We start from the raw sequence: 17,339 nt of genomic DNA, 5'->3' as shown, positions 1-17,339 counted from the left end.
CTGGATTCCATCCTTAGTTACTCCATAGTATTGTATTTCATGTGGTGTGACACATGACTAATTATTTTATAATTGTATGAAGTTTAACTTATAATTGATTGAGGGCAGTGTTTTTCAAAGTGTGGTCTGAAGATCCCTGGGGTCCCCAAGACCCTCTCAAGGGTCCACAACATCAAAATTATTTGCCAGCCTATGTTGAAAAATAATATAATATTAAAATCCCATCAAACAAAGTGTGCACCAGTTTTGACAGGGGACGTGCACCCCATCCAAAACCAAAGATGGTGACATCTCCGACCCAGGGGGTCCAAACAGCCACAGCCATTCAGTCTTGTTAGGATTGAGCCAAAGTTTGTTCTGCCCCATCCAGACCTGAACAGCCTTCAGACACTGGGTCAGTAATTGACAGCTTCACTTGTGCTGCTTGGGGTGGAGATGTAAAGTTGGGTATCATCAACGTACTGGTGCATGACTTCACCCTGTGGTTTCATGTAGATGTTGAACAGGAAATGGGAGACCTTCGAGCCCTGAGGCACCCCACATGAGGGGCCACAGATGTGATCTCTCCCCCCCTGTCAACACTGACTGGAACTGACCGCTGAGGAAGGAGGTGAACCACTGAAACACAGTGCCTCCCACTCTTAACTTCTGCAGCTGGTCCAGGATGTGGTTGACAATATTGAAAGCCACTGAGAGATCAAGGAGCACTGGGACAGATGCACCACCCCTATTCTGGCTTTTTCAGGCCTACTCTGAAAGTCAGGAAAGTCAGCCTTTATAGGTCAAAGATCAGCAGTTTCTCTTATGTGCCGCTGTTTTTTCCTTTCTTAAAAGCAGCATCATTTTTGCAGAAGAAAAAATGAAGCTAGCAATTATTAAATTAATTAAATCTGCTCATAGTTTAATTAAAATAAAATGTTATATTATCACTATTTTATAGACACGGTGAAAACAGCATTAAACTTTTTTATACTACTTGGATGAGATGGTTAGATAGCATCACTGAAGCAATGAGCATGAAACTGAGCAAACTCAGGGAGGCAGTGAAGGACCGGAAGGCCTGGCGCAGTATGGTTCATGGGGTCACGGAGAGTCGGACACGACTTAACGACTAAACAACAACAAATCCTTAATCAGTGAGAGCCAATTGTTATCAAATTTCTTATGGTTACCCTGAAAGATCTTAGTTCAGACACTAAACACTAGCGTAAAATAATCCTCAGGGTCCACAGCAGCTTTAACCATTAATATGGATAGACCTATATTAGGTTATCCAGGTTTGGAAAAAAGTATGTAATGTAAATTCTGCAGTGAAGCCAAACACTCAAATAAGTCAGATTTTAAAGTACTTCTATATAAGTATGTTAATAGGTAGAAATTTCATAAAGTTGTAACATGTAGAATCAATCATTTTGATTGGTTTTAATATTATTTGTGGAAGGGATTGCTAATCTGAAATAATGCATGATAGGTAACCATCACAAATTCTCAGACAATACTCTTATGGTTATACGTTTGTTTGACCCAGAATTGGAATCTTATGTATTTGTGCACTGTAATACATTAACTGTAGCATAATTTTTGGAAAACATTTTCAGATTTATTTGATGCACTCTTGTTGTAATTATGTATACCAATTTTACTTAAAGAAATTGTACTGTGTTTAAAAAGCATAACCAGGACAGGTTAGAATTTAAAATATCCAGAAAGTTCATACTGATTTTTAACTTGTTTAGTGAAAGTGTAAAAGAATAATTTATAGTAGCATATATAATTCAATAAGCTCTAACAGAAAAAACACTGTGCAGAAATAATTTGCTGGTAGCAATTAAATTCACAAAAATGGTCTGATCAGCATACTTCTAAACTTGAGCTGTTTGTAGTAGCCTTTAATTCTCAAATGCTGTCCAGGGCTGAATAGTTCAGAATATTTTTTATCATTTTTCTGACATACTTGTGTTTGGGATTATGGCCTGGCATCCACAGAAGCAGATACACAGAGCTAACATTATCTACAACTTTTTGTGGATTCTTTTTCATACTACTTTTGCAGTGAAACAGTATGGTTTTGAAAGTTGGCTTTTAGAATAGTTACTGCTGAAGAGAGCCATTTATGCGGCCACAACAAGAAGAAACAGAAGCCCAATTCAGATGTAAGAAAAAATTCGAATGCATCATGGTTTATTGCAGTGTTTTTCAAATTGTTCTAGTGACTTGGATTCCGTAGAACCCTAGGGAACATGACAGGATTCTGGGAAAGACTAAAGGCCAAAAAAACCCTCAGTTCACTGGAATAGAGCCAGTTTCCTATCACTAGAACTTTGCCTCTTGATCAGGAGCTCTGGGATTTTTTAAAGGAACAAATTCTGTGGCCTGAAAAAGCTTGAAAACTCCTGACTTATGGGACTGAGAATGGATCCTGTATTCCCTCTCTTTTCTGTTTTAATTCAAGAATTCTGTTTCATTGACCAAACTAGGAAATGGACTTTATGCTGGTCTTTGACCGTAATAAAGATTTGATTTGATTTGATTTGATTTGATTTGGCCTTGGTAACTCTTTAAAGTTTTGAACCTTAGGTTTTTTAGTTCAGATTTCACAAGAAATTTGGGTTTATCATGCTGAGGAAGCAGAGAGACTACACAAAAGATGGTTAAAGGAGGAAAGGAGTATATAGGCATTCAGCTAATTTCTGGTTGAATAAATCATATCTTATTGCACTATGAATATGCTGTCTGAAAGGGTTTGCTGTATATAAAAGTGCCTGTTCATGTTGGGACTATTGGTGAAAATATACAACACTAATTTGTTAGTGTTAGTGTTAATTTGTTAATATACAAATTTATATAATATAATGAAACATTTTACTTCCTTTGATTTTAAAGCAGCTAATAGCGAATAATAAAATGGATAAATAAAAGCATTGTTAAGTCCAAGTAGTGTGCAGCAGCAAAGAAACTTGATAGTTACACCTGTCATATTTTGTGATAGTTTTGTTCCATTTTGATATTTACAATAAAAAAGTAAGTTCCAGAATTTTTATTCAAAATTAATTATAGTTAATTACAGGAGGATTATTCTGCAAAATTACCAAAAACTTATTTTGACTGACCCTTAAGCTGAGCTTGACTCATGGTAATTGCATCATGCAACCTTTTTGGCAGCGTTACAGAAGTGCTTTCTCATTTGCTTTCTTCTAGGGTTTTTTCCCCCTTTGACTTACCAGTCTAACTTACAACCATGGGGTTCAGAGGTAATTCCCCCATCCATGTAATAAGCAAGGCTGATCTTGCTTAGCTTCTGACATCAACCAAAGTCACTAGGTGCTGCCAAATATATTAAACTTGTAGTTGAGATGGTCATAAAACTTCTCATGTCGACCCAAGCGTTCTAACCTGTTTGTGAACATTTCAAGAACTCGTTAGAGTGGATTAAATGACCAGTAGAACAACAGGCTTGTTTAGTTAAAACACTTTCCAAATAAAACCATTTAGAGTGAACATAGGCAGGCTAAAAAAGTTTCTCCTTTTTTCAGGGTGTTAACTTCCTGTTTTTTTGAGAAAGATTTTGACTGAATATTTGCGGTCTCCAGGGCTGGGAAACACTGTAATTATTTTTTAGGTAAATTTATACCAATCTTTTTAAAGGAAATTTGCACCAATATCACTGTTCATACACTTATGTGCCATTATACAAAGATATTCCTGTTTCTATTAATAGGAAGTTATTTTCAGTGGTATATGCTGAGAACAATTGTGTACGTCAAATGCATTCAAATTTGCAGAATTTAATTAAGTACCACGTACAGGTTGTGTCAGGTTTTCTTCACTTAAGCATTCATTGAAACATACAATTAGACCAGGGCTGCCTAAATGTTTTCATGCAATTGTATACAAATTTAGCAATTCAGATTTGTTAGAGGTGTAGTTACTGTATTTTGATCCACAGATATTCAAATTTCATAATTCAACAGAAGATGTGATCCAGAAGGATATGTTTTAATATTGGTATTTAAATCTTCTGGGAATTATACTGAATCATTTAATTTTTTAGGACCATCTAGATGCTCTATATAGATGTTTTGAATAGTTTTTTTTTAATATAAAAGTTGATCAAATCATGTCTGGGGGCTGTAATCAAGTTTTAGTTCTTTTGTTGGTTTGTAACACACATTTGGACACATACAGTGGTGCTTAAAAGTTTGTGACCCTTTTGAATTTTCACTGTTTTTGCATAAATATGACCTAAAGCATGATCTGTTCTCCACACAAGGAAGCCCACCAGTATCCCTGATTGAAGCTGTTCTGTAAAAAGGAATGGGCCAAAATTCCTCTAAGCTGATGTGTAGGACTGATCAACAGTTATTAGAAACATTGCAGTTATTACTGCCTGAGGGGGACACACCAGTTTCATATACTTTTGCCAGACACAAATACATAGCTTTGGATCATTTTCCTGAATGAATAAATGAACAAGTATAGTGTTTTTGAATCTTTGTTTAATTGTGTTCGCTTTATCTAGTTTTAGGACTTTTGTGGAGAACAGGTCATGTTTTAGGTCATATTTATGCAGAAATATTGAAAATTCAAAAGGGGTCACGAACTTTTAAGCATTACCCTCCAAGTTTATACCCTGTACATGGGAAGTTTTAAAAACCTATATGTTGGAATTCATTTGGTGGATGTATGGGGACTTCATCATAACATGGATACACTATTTTTCCCAATTCTATATCAGACTTGTTCTCAACTTTATTATTTCTCTAGTCTCTTGAACTTTAGTAGACTGGATAGATAGTTGTAAGACAAGCCTAGTTGCAATATCTCACCATTTCTTTATTAGCTTTATCCCACCTTAATTTTTTACAACTGAAGGCTGTATACATAATGTTTCCTCCTCCTATTTTCCCACAATAACAACCCTGTGAAGTGGGTTGGACTGAGAGAGAGTGGCTGGCTCAAAATCATTAATAACATTGTGAATTATTATTAACTTTTTTCTATTTTATACTCAACTTTATAATAGTCAGAGGTTACTGAAGAACAAATCAATTATGCTGTAGTGCCTCCATTTTTATGAGTTACCAGATAGATTCCTTTACATCTGCTTCATAAAAGGAAGTAGACCTCTTTTAAAAATTCCAGTTGCTTCCTCTTAATTTGCAGTTTGGGACCAAGAATAGAGCTAGAAACATATTGGATGCCAAAAAATATTCCTTGCTGTAAAATCTAGTAAAATGGAAAATTGGATCCTTGGAGGGCGGAGCTGCACAAAAGTTTACCTTTGGGGGGGAGGCTAAGTATTCTGCCATTGGTTTTTAGCTTCTTTCATCCTCTCCCATACTTAGAATATTTGTGGAATGACTTTTCCCTTTTTGGCATAGAATATGGGAAGAAGAGAGCAGTCCGTCACCTCTTGTCCTTTTATAGGAGAGGCCAAACCCTATATTGCTTCTGAAAAATTAATATATTAAACTACTGCTACACACAGTTACTGCATTATTGTTATGCAGATATTTGTGTTTTTTTTTCCTTTGGGGAAGACTCAATTAGCCCTCTAGTAATTTCTATTCAGATACTACCCTGGTGGAGTCCTTATAGCAAAAGGTTTGGTAAAAGGATGACGATACCATTGATTCAAATAGACAAAGGGTATATTTTAAAAAGTCTCCTTTGAATTGAGCTTCACCTCTTGGGGACGCTTTATGACTAATCATGATTCTTGTATAACTTTTTCAGATGTTAGCGGTTTTTGGAGGTAGTGTGTGAATTTTCACATGTTGCTTTTACAAATAATACATAATACATATTATATAATATTATTATACTATATTCAATCCATTGAAGCTCATTAAATGGCAGAGAAACAATTACTTCCTTACAGATGTGATGCTAAAATAGGGCCTTCCAAGTTTACAGAAATTAATTCACCCATTCATTATTTACATGAATACATTTATACTAACCAAGATCTTGTATTTATTTCTTTGGTCTAACTTGTTTATTTTTGTCACTTCTCTCCACAGTTCTTTGTACAACTCTGTAGCTTTGTACAATTTCAGAAATCTCTTGATATGCTGGTATAATTGTGATGGAAGGCATGAGGGGGGAGGATTCTGGAATGGAGCTTCAATGTTACAAGGAGAGGGGAGAGATAGTCCAAGGAAAGCATCTTCTCAGCCCCCAGATGGACTGTGTGAAAGTCAAGAGAAAGAGACTGGCCCTTACCTAAGGGCATGATGTTATAATTGCTGTCATTGGGGGATTAGAGTTAGTCTGGCGAGATTCTGTCTATTAGGTGCAAGCTAATAAAGAAGCTGAGCTGAATTCTTGGGCTGAACCTGACAATAATGAATTTGATATAGCTTCACTAAACACAAGTTTATTTCTCTTCAGATCCAGACATTTAATGTTGAAGCACCATGCCAGACTGTAGAAGATTTAACAAATGGAGTTGTAATGGCTCAAGTACTTCAAAAGATGTAAGATGATCTTTTTGTAAATAAATGTAAATGTATGGTTTTATTCAGATTCAGTTTTCTGCATCAAAAAAACTGGTGTCAGTTTTCTATTTCATTTTATTACCTCTAGTTTTCTTACTATTGAGCAGTGATTTTTTTAAAACTGTAAGATGTGAGTTGAATTCATGAACAAGCTAGATAAGGTAAGGTCTCAGAATTTCTTTAAGCACAGAAAATATAAATATGTAGACAAGAGAAACATAATTTAGGAAGAAGTTTATACTAAGATTTAATTTTATGAAACTGTAGTTGAAAAAAGCTTCATATTTGCAGAATTATTGTATTAATATGAAAAGAAAGCTAGTTATTTCCACAAAATGGAAGGATTGTTTTGGATCTCCTGAGAATATAACATTGAAGGTAAACTATCAATTTTTTCCTTTATTGAGAGGGCATTATTTTAAATTTGCCAATACAATATTTAAGTTAATTCAGTATTAAGTAGATTATTTAAAATAGTAAGAGATTTATATGTAGTGCAATACATATGTGTCTTGTATAGTAGCTTGCATAAGACAGAAAACAACTCTATCAGAGGAACAAATAACCTAAGTTCTGAGATGGGAAATGCAAGAAAAAAGAAAAATATATCTCTTAATAAAAATAGATCTGCATGTTCACTAAGTGATGCTGTAGTTAGAACAATGGCAAAACATTATCAGTGAATATTTGTTTAATAAAGTCCCCATATAACTATTTTTCCAAAGTAGCATTGGTAATGACTACCATTATTTATAATGATTAAAATAAATCATGGCTTAACATGATATGTGAACCCAGCCATTGCAATAGATATTAGTTTAAGGTGACCAACATTAATTATCTTTGTTATAACAAATTCTATGAGCACATTATTACATTCATTAATGGAATATAGCTGGTGTTCTAGCTCTGGTAGTAATGTTGATTTCAGGATCATGTGGTAAGAGAAGTTTTACTTCCTATCCATTCTCATACAATTAGTGAAAGGTGAGCACAATGAAATGTATTTTTCCAAATATATATTAAAATACATACTCTTGATGGAAACTGTGAATGTAATAGCTTATAACTTAAAAAGAGTGTCCAGCGGAATGACAATTCTAGTTTGTCACATGCTTCTAAAACAGTAACATTTCAACCGCTGTTTCAAAGATCAGATACTAGAGGAAACAGCTGTTGCAGGTGTAGAAAGGCATAACAAAAAGAAGGTATGTGCTAAATCAATAATTCTTCAACTGTGTGCCAATGCATAATAGTATAAATAAATAGTCCTTTGTCCCTGAAGAACCCATGTCCAGAAAAGACTGCATGGTACACTTCTGTATGAAAAGACTGCATGGTACACTCATACTTCTGTATGAGTAACTAATCTGGTTTTCCCACTTTTCAATCAGAGAGATTACCCTGATTAGTAACTTGTTCAAAAGTGAACTGGAGGGTTTTTATCAGTTTCAATATAACAGCTGCAGTAGAAGATATTATTGCTGCCATTTAATTCCAATAAGAGTAGCACAAATATCTCACAATTAAAGAAAATATTGGAGGGCTTATCAGGAGAAAGGAGCATTTTTCATAAGTGGAGTATATGTGTAAAAGTACCTTTCTGGAAGAATTATGACTAAACAAAAATGCAGTTCCAAATTGCATTTGTCAAACATTTTCATGTTATGCTAAATTATATAATATGGAAAAGAAATACATTGCTAAATTATATAATAAGGAACTTGTTATATTTTACTTCTATTGGCTAAATTAATAAATTTATTTATTACATTAATAATAACAGTGGAGTTTGTTGATAACAATTCAAAAATAGTGTGCTAAAATATGGTCAATTACTCTTGAAAAAAGTACTGAAAAATTTGAATATTAAATTTACAGAGTGATGAATCAGTTTATCAGATCTGGAAATGTTATTTTGTGTGTGTGTGTGTGTGTGTGTATGTTATATGTATATTTTTAATAAAAATAATTTCTCTAATTTTGGTGAACCTTGCAATTTATGGGAAATTGTGAATTGTGAATTATGCTTTTGTTGAATATAACATTTTCTAAATAAAATAATTCTCAAAGAGAATTATAGGTACTATTAATATTTCTGGTGATTTCTTTTGTGGATTCTATAAGTACAGCTGAAAATGGAACACTAAATTTCAATCATTTGGATAATTGATATTGATTGGGAATTTACACTGTTATATTATCAATTAAATGTTGAGGATAACTTGAATAGTTAGCTGGATAGGATTAGGATTATATGTAGTTTTAAATAACTAAAACCCTGTGAAGAATTTATATATTAAACATTTTGGTGTAGAAAAAGAAAACATTAATAATTTATTCAAGTGTTTTAGAATGCAAAAAAATAATAGTAATAGTAAAATAAAGTTAAACGTTGGTACTCAGTGTGAATATTTTGTGTTCCATGTTATATGAAAATACTTTTTGTATTTTGTAAGTTATTGCTGTTCAAATTTCTGGAAACTTTTTCTAAATCTTCTTGATTGCCGTAGAATATAGTGTGAAAGCCACTTTTGGTAATATCTGAACTATCAGATTTTAGCTGATAAACTAGTAATTTTGGATGAAGCATTAAACTTTTTAAAGTTTTGGTTGGAGATTGTGAGCAATGCATATATTATATTATATATTACATTACATTACATATACGTTCAAAGGGAAATACTCTTAACAAAATATTCTGCTCTTATTTTTTCAGAGATCCAATATATTTCGATGAAAATTGGTTAAATAGAATAAAAAGAGAAGTAGGAGATAATTGGAGATTGAAGGTATTTGTTTGTTTGTTTGATTTCCCATCTCAACAAGTGACTCAACAATTTTTATTGCTTAATTGTAATAATTTTTTTTAGTCATCCTATCATAACTGTGTGTTCTGTTTTTGTCTTAGTTTTTGCCTGTACTTTTGAAAGATTCAAGTTAGACTCTATTAAAAAACAATAAATTGTCTATTCAATTCTAAGCCTTATTAAATATTTAACAACTCTTATTAAGCCAATTATTTAAGGGTTTTAGCTTAAACCCATGCTACTTCATGCCATGTATACAGCATTTTCTTACAAAAATTTATTTTCTTTGTGGGATTTTAACCCAGTTCATCCTGCTTTGTCTAGTCTGAGTGGGACTATGGTATACTGGTATCCAGTTAAAATAAATGGGAAAAAATGAGATATAAGATATTTGTTGTATTGAAGCAAGGATCTAAATGACTTCACATTGATAAACTCTCATTTAACTATGCAAAAGCTGTTCTATAATTTTAGCAAATTTAAGGTGTTTTATTTATTGTTTCTCTCCAGAGGCCTTTGCATGGAGAAGAAAACTGCATAAAAGAAGAAAAGGGGTTAACATTACCCCCCCCCCCAAATTAACAATAGCGCTTATGGAGGCTTCTGATAACATAGTTGTCCCCATATGCTATCATCCATCTATTCTAACATTTCAAATGGTGTATATTGTATTTTATTTATTTACATAATTTATATTCTGCCATGTTACACAAACTCAAAGTGGAATTGATTTTCAGATGCATTTTGTTTCTGAAACTAAATTGATGCCTTTTACCACCTGTACTTTTCAAGCCCAGTGTCCCAAGATAAAAACAAAATATTTCCTTAGTTGATCAACCATATTTGTCCATGAGAAGGCAGATATCGATGCCTTTTCAAATAGAGTTTGTTTTATTCTGTCAGAAGATCCAATTGAGTTTTAAATAAATTGCATAACTATGGAAGAAACATAATGATAGGATATTTGTTGTTGAGCAAGGGTCTGTAGTATAGGTTGAAATGTTAAATTAATCCTTTTTATGTTTGCAGTACAGTTTTGCAGAAGGCAAAGGCCAAAAATTGCTTTCCACTGAAGCCCTTTTTCAGTCTTACCTGCAGATGTGGAGGTAAAATGGGAGCTTCTGTCAAGTCCCAGACTCCTCTTGACTAGTGAAAATCATGCAATGGGAAAGGAGTGCTGCACATTTGCATTCAGTACTCTGTCTTTATTGATTTTAAAGTCGCAAAAGCTTTTGCTGAATCTTTGCTTAATTGCTTCTTGGCAGATCTTTAGACATAGCAGATCATCGTACACATAAATTACTTTTTTGTTTAATCTGGTTTTGTGATGATTCACGATTGATTTAGAGTTCTTGATGGTTCTTGTTTCCATGTAATAAAGTTTAAGTCCTTCTGAGACACAAAATCAAATTCTGAAAAAGGGGGCTAGAACAACTAATTTATATCCCTTGTATCAGTAGGAAATGGTGAAATGTTTGCTGCCACATTTGAAAAATAGCAGAAAGATTAAAGTTCCATACTCTTTCCATCAAATGAAGACATGTAAAACTCGTAGCATTGCTGATGCATTTAAGTCCTTAGAAACTATATTTAATTAAGAGCCATTGTGACCCATGGCCAAAACATCAATAATTATATGGTTGAGACAAGCTGACTTGTTCTTCTTCAGCTGTACTAACAACTTTCAACATGTTACAAAGACCAAACAGTAATCTTCACATGGCATTTCTTATTAGTTAGACATAGAATTATAGAACCAATGTTGCTGTTGGGTGACCCAAAGACATCTGAATTTAGGGCTACCTGAGAAGCATTTATCCTTAGATTGTGTGTTGTTTTATTTCTTATTTATGCATCTGTCTGTTTACTTTCTGCAAGGAGGAATTTTCTGATTTTTTTTTTCCTGTCTGAGAAGTCCCAGAGAAGAACAGCAAAATCTAAAATGTTTCATTACAAACTTTGCTTGTTTGCTTACATATTTTTGGGATTTGCCTGCCACTTGAAACCAGAACTCTAGGTAGCTTGTACAACTTACATATAAAACGCAAAATGTCAATCTAATAATTAATTAAAATAGTAATCAAATTACATTTTGATTTAAAGGATTTTGAAGGATGCAGTATTTGCAAGAATAATTAACATTGCAGAACCATGATATGTGTGTTGTAATGAATTTTATGTTTCCCAAAGAGCAGCAAAAATATTTTTCAGTTGGAATTCTTCATTTCATTGTTTTCAATCCAATATCATGGTTGAATTGGACTTTTATTATTATTTGGGACTCAAGACCACATCCTAAGTTGGCACCATACTTTTCTTTGTTTAGGTTAAAAATAACTTGCTTGAAATTGTTCATGTTTATGCAGAAAGTTTGCTTCCTTCAGCTGCTAGATGCTGCTGCAATACTGAGTTCCCTTTCATTGGTCTTGACACTTTGCCAAAAATGTCATTTTTGGAGTTAGTTTTTACAGGAAATTGAGGAAGAAAACATATGTAGGGTCTAGTTTATAATGAGAAATGTTTAAAAGTTGGAAGCAAAGGGTAATAGTAAACAGTATCTTTACATCTTGTTTTCCAGTTATTAAAAACCCATAAAGTTTAATGGACTTCTTTGGGATGGCCCAAAATATTTCAAAAATGGAACAAAGAAACCCTAACTGAAAGAATCCTTTCGGGCACATCTAATGGCTTTCATGTGCCTGGGAACATGGCGCTTCCCCCCTAATCAGAAACGACTGCTAGTGCTGTAGCTGAGGCTTCTTTGGAAGTTATGCTAATCCCAATAAGCCTATACTGTGAACAAATGGCTTTTAATCTTTGCCGTTATATATTTTGTACTCATAGTGATAGTCAAAATAAGTTTTAAGTTTTGATTCAAATAATCATTATATAAAACAACCGTATGGGAATATTAATCCAAATTCAGAGGTATAAACAATTACCATTATGTGTGTTGATTTTTCTGTATTCCTGTGGCTAAATAGAATCTAGAAATCAGAGAAGTATGGAATCATAATTTTGTGGTTTTGATTACTGGCTTTTTTGGCAAAAAACCCCCCACAAAACACAAAAAATCTCTTCTGCTTTTAAGGTATAATAAATTAGAGTAAACTTCAGTTTTAATTGTATTTCAGGGTAACTTTTTTTTAACTTCTAAATAATTGTTTTCCTTTAAGGTGAGCAATCTGAAGAAAATTTTAAAAGGAATTTTGGATTACAACCATGAAGTAAGAACTATTATGTGTAATATATTCCATTCTGCTAGTATAATATATAGATAAGAATTATTGCTATAATCGTTTTAAAGATTTTAGATATCTTTTTAAAAATATCTTGCCTAAATTTAAAATATATTAAAAAAAAGAGTAATTTTTCCTCCTCTGTGGGCATTTACCATTTTTTCTAAATGCCTAACATGCTTTGTTGCAGGCTTGCATATTTTAAAAACTGGTATATAGTTTATTAGTCTAGTGAAGATGATGGTCTTGAACACATTTAACAAAATTCTTGATATAAAGTAGTTGGCTTAATGAATATGGTAAATACATAAAATGACAGTGTTCTTCTATTCAATGATCTCTCCTTAATCTGAATTGGCTAGGATGGCTACATAGTTTTGTTGGTGAAATAAAATTTCCTGTCTCCTAAAAGAAATTTGAATTAAGTTTGATGCCTCAAAAATTGCTTTTGTTGATAGTTTTGTCTCATTAAAAAAACACTGAATGAAATTCTGATTATTTCCACTGGAAAGCTTTTCACTTTAAATACTTATGTGCTCCATTCTGATTTCATAAAAAGAATGGGAGAGTAAATGCATTCTTGAACTCTCTGGTAAAGCATTTTAGTAAATCTTGTTTCATTACTTTGGTGGTTATTTTAGAGGGGAAAAAACCCTATATTAATTCTTCTAAATCAAAATATCCTATGTTTACTGCTTTTGATGGGTGCTGGAACTACTAGCAATTCTAGAGGAGAGAGTTCTAGAGGATCTTTTTTATCTTGATAGTATTTTTTTGTTAATTTTTTGGGGGGTGTTTATGTTAAAAAAAGATTATTTAAATCAGGTTAACACCTAAAGAATGTTGTTTGTTTGGATTTCAAATAAAAGGATTTGGTCTTAGTGCCAGCTCATATGCACTACAGGTAGTCTTCGACTTACAACCATTCATTTAATGACCGTTCAAAGTTATGATGTGCTGAAAAAAGTGACTTATGACTGGTCCTCACTCTTACAACCGTTCCAACATCTCCACAGTCATGTGATCAATATTCAGGCACTTGGCAACTGGCATTTATTTATGATGGTTGCAGTATCCTGGAGTCACGTGATCACTATTTGCGGCCTTCCCAGGGGGCTTTTGACAAGCAAAGTCAATGGGGGAAGCTGGATTTGTTTAATGATCACATGATTCACTTAACAACCATGTGATTTGCTTAATGACCATGGCAAAAGTAATAAAATTGGGCATGACTCAATAACCACATTACTTAGCAACCAAAATTCCAGTCCCAATTGGGTCATAAGTTGAGGACTATCAGTACTGCTTGGCTCTGTTGTGGAAATGTGTCTCAGCCAAACCTCTACAGTGGGCCTGAATAAGCATTGTATGGCAATGAATAGTCAGTAGCATGAAGCATCAGCTATGTAAAGAGAAGCTACCTTCTGGATTTGAGCTACTTAAGAACAACCCTACCATTTTGACAACTCCTCAGCTAGAGAGCTTAGCTAGACGCCTGGTGTGGGGATGAAGATTTTATCAATAGCAGACAGGTATATAAGAGTAACAGTAACAAAAGGTTTCTGTTAACTGCTTAGCAAAATATATTTGCAGAATAAAATCAGGAAGGGATGATTTATACATCTGGCTGGTAGTTTCTCTACAGAATGAATAATACCATTGCCTCTCATTAGCTTACAGTTATTTGATGCAATTCTGTTTACTTTGGCCCTGAAACCTGGAAATCAGCTAATATATTTTTATTCTTGCACAGATTTTGGGGCAGCAGATTAATGATTTTATCCTTCCTGATGTTAACTTGATTGGGGAGCACTCAGATGCAGCCGAGCTTGGGCGAATGCTTCAGCTTATTTTGGGCTGTGCTGTAAATTGTGAACAAAAACAAGGTTAGTTGGCATTTTATTAAATGGTACATTATTCAAACTGGACACACACCTTTTGTTTGTTTTATCAACACAGACATCATTGACATTGTTTTTCCAGTTTCTTTGGTGAGCGTTAAGAAAATTGGCAATTAGTTTAAGTGTCTTCTGTGAGACATTCTATGACTCAGTAGTGAGCCAGCCTGGAAAAAAAGGTGTTGGTGCTTTTAGATTTGCATGGGAATCCTTAAAGCAGCGGCTTCTTTTTGTTCAGACTACTGTAATGAGTACTTGAGAAGTGCTGTGCTTGCCTACATTCAAAGCACTTCTTCTGAATCATTTCAAACTGATCTTTTTGTGGTTCATAGCATTGGTTTAAGAGTAGGATACATCTTAAATGCCCAGGCCCTACTGGTTTAATGTGCTTGATATCACTATTTTTCATCACCGTTTATTTCTCTAAATAGTATACTGACAGCAGACTGCTTCATTGTTTGACTGTGTGTTCTATTATTCTTTTTGCTGTTTCCACCCAAATTACTGGTCTTTTCATTGTCAGGAGGCAGAAGTAAAAGGCAGTAGCTGTGTGAGATACATAGTGATAAATTAAGAGTTGAAGGGCTCTTATAGTATGCTGATATGGTCTGCGCTACAAAAATTGCTATATTCTGTTAATTAACTCTGTTTAAGTGCTTGCCAAAGCAGAAAGGTGAGATATAAATCAAATATATGTATTATTAAATAGTACTGCCTGCTACAATGTAGTGCCCTCCAAATATACTTAGATCGCATCTCCTAGAATTTATCTCCAAAAGCCATGCTGGTCAGGAATTTAGGGAGTTCTACTCTTGACATACCTGGAAGGCAGTAGGTAGGTTGGAAAAGATTTTGTTAGGTGTGCTGGTACCCATAACTCTTTAAAAAGAACTTTATATGTCTCATATTTCCACATGAAACTAGTGTGTTGTGTTCTATTGAACCTGTTTTCTATTAGGATAATCAAAATGAGCATTAAAAAGGTAAATTTCTCACTAAACTGCTTACAGCTACATATTTCAGTGTACTGGAAAAGATACCATAGGATGATGCAGTTTGAGAATATAGACATTTATATTTTCCTTCCCTCAGTTGCTGTTATAAAACTGATTTTGCAACATGATTCAACCTGTACTCAAGGCTAGCTGGAACTTGTCCTCACCAGTCATGCCATGACCAGACTGTCATGACAGATATTTGCAGGCCCAGATGCAATCGAGGTTTGATAAGTTTGGGAACTATTGTATGAAGTATTCGAAGCGGGGTGGTGGTGGTGATGGTGGATTGTTTCTGTATATCTGTGTTTCTAAAGGATGGAAAGATATGTGTGCAAAGCTTTTTACTTGGCTATTTCTACTGTGTCATTCTGTGTGGTCTTTACTTAAAGAACACACCTATAATTATCTGTTAGGAGTGAAATTTATTAGACTTGCTTATGAGAGTCTTCTTGATAATCAGTTTCGGTTTTGTTACTCCCACCCCTTTCATAGAGGAATGCAAAAGAAGTTTTAATTAATGAGACATTTGTGTATCTTTGTTCGCTCACTTTATATTGCACCTTTCTACTTAGCTGAATACTTAATATGGCTAACAGTAATTAAAATACAGAATATAAATATGCATCTTTAGCCCGAGTGACCTGTAATTTACTCAAGCATTCATCACTTGAAGCTTCCATTCTTCAATTCATGTGCATGTATTTGCATTAGTATTGCATCAGGGCTAGTAACATAGTTGTAGCAGAGAGACATTCTCCCTATTATTGCTCAGAAATAATCCCTTTGAAGAATGTTTATGTTGTCACACATACATTTAAAGAGAAAAATTCACCCATACTAAATGAAAAATGGACGTTTTGGTATTGTTGGAGTACTGGACTGTTTATCCTTCTGAATTTTCTAAGCATGAATGATTGCATACCAAAATTGTTCTCTTACAGAGTATATTCAGACCATCATGATGATGGAGGAGTCTGTTCAACATGTGGTCATGACAGCCATTCAGGAGGTAAGGAGTTAGAAGAGACATATCTTAAAGTTAGACAGCAGTTTATCAGAAAGAAACGTTTATCAAAATTCATGCTATGTTGATCCTTTAAAAGGTCAGAAGTATGATCAGCAGATAGATGAAATAGGGTGTTTTTTTTTAACATAAATTAAACGTATGTTCCACTTTACTTTCATGTAGAATATTTAAATTTCTGAAAGTTAATGCTCGGTCCCTTCTTGCGTTTCCTTTCCTGTTAATTCTTTTGAATAGGAACATATTTAGCAGTAGATGTTCTAGTGACTGGACTTCATTTACTATTAATGTCTGTGAAGGCTCAGTGACCTGGCAATTCTGTGAGGACTTCCCTAGAAGTAAATCCCACTGAATTGATTGGGACATACGAAATGGTGTGCTGATAAATGTATAACAGCCGGCTCTGCTGGCTCCGTGGCTGCCGCTGTGCCGTGCAGCAAGCTGCCAAACAGCTGATCAGCACCCTATATGTCTCAGCTCTGCTCTCAACTGGCTCGCCAAATTTCCAAAAGTTAAAAAATTGGCTGGACATACTTCTGATCAGGCTTGCATAGAATTGTCCCCAAAAATTTACATGTGTGGAAAAAATATACGTTTTATTGGGCTCTTAATCGTTTCTCCACCACCCCAGCTGACCTTCACCATCTTCTTGCTCCTGCTGCTGATGAGGCATGGCCAGTCTGGCGGCTGGGCTGGGCTGGGCTGGGCTGGGCTGGGCTGGGCTGGGCTGGGCTGGGCTGGGCTGGGCTGGGCTAGGGCTTGCCATTTGTGTTGCAAAAAAAAACAAAACACCAATAAGCCCCAGCAAGCTGCAGTGCCTGGGAAGCCCCAGGAAGTACCAGTAAGCATCCATTCGCCTAGCTGCTTTCT

At 34.3% G+C, this 17,339-nt stretch overlaps 1 protein-coding gene across 1 annotated transcript in view; it reads left to right on the top strand.

Annotated features, from left to right (window-relative positions):
• Window positions 1-17,339, top strand: part of HOOK3 (hook microtubule tethering protein 3) — a 55,383-nt gene that overhangs the window by 1,736 nt on the left and 36,308 nt on the right. The window contains exons 2-6 of the mRNA XM_088130307.1: window positions 6,394-6,479; window positions 9,220-9,292; window positions 12,487-12,537; window positions 14,303-14,435; window positions 16,387-16,454. Coding sequence (XP_087986433.1) covers window positions 6,394-6,479; window positions 9,220-9,292; window positions 12,487-12,537; window positions 14,303-14,435; window positions 16,387-16,454 — 411 coding nt within the window. The remainder of the gene's footprint in view (window positions 1-6,393; window positions 6,480-9,219; window positions 9,293-12,486; window positions 12,538-14,302; window positions 14,436-16,386; window positions 16,455-17,339) is intronic.

Source organism: Python bivittatus, unplaced genomic scaffold, assembly GCF_059951505.1.
Source record: "Python bivittatus isolate LINGU-HERP-01145 unplaced genomic scaffold, Pbiv_v1 ctg000850_np1212, whole genome shotgun sequence".
NCBI lineage: Eukaryota > Metazoa > Chordata > Lepidosauria > Squamata > Pythonidae > Python > Python bivittatus.
Note: the sequence above shows the minus strand (reverse complement) of the source record. Positions and strands in the feature narration are given on the sequence as shown.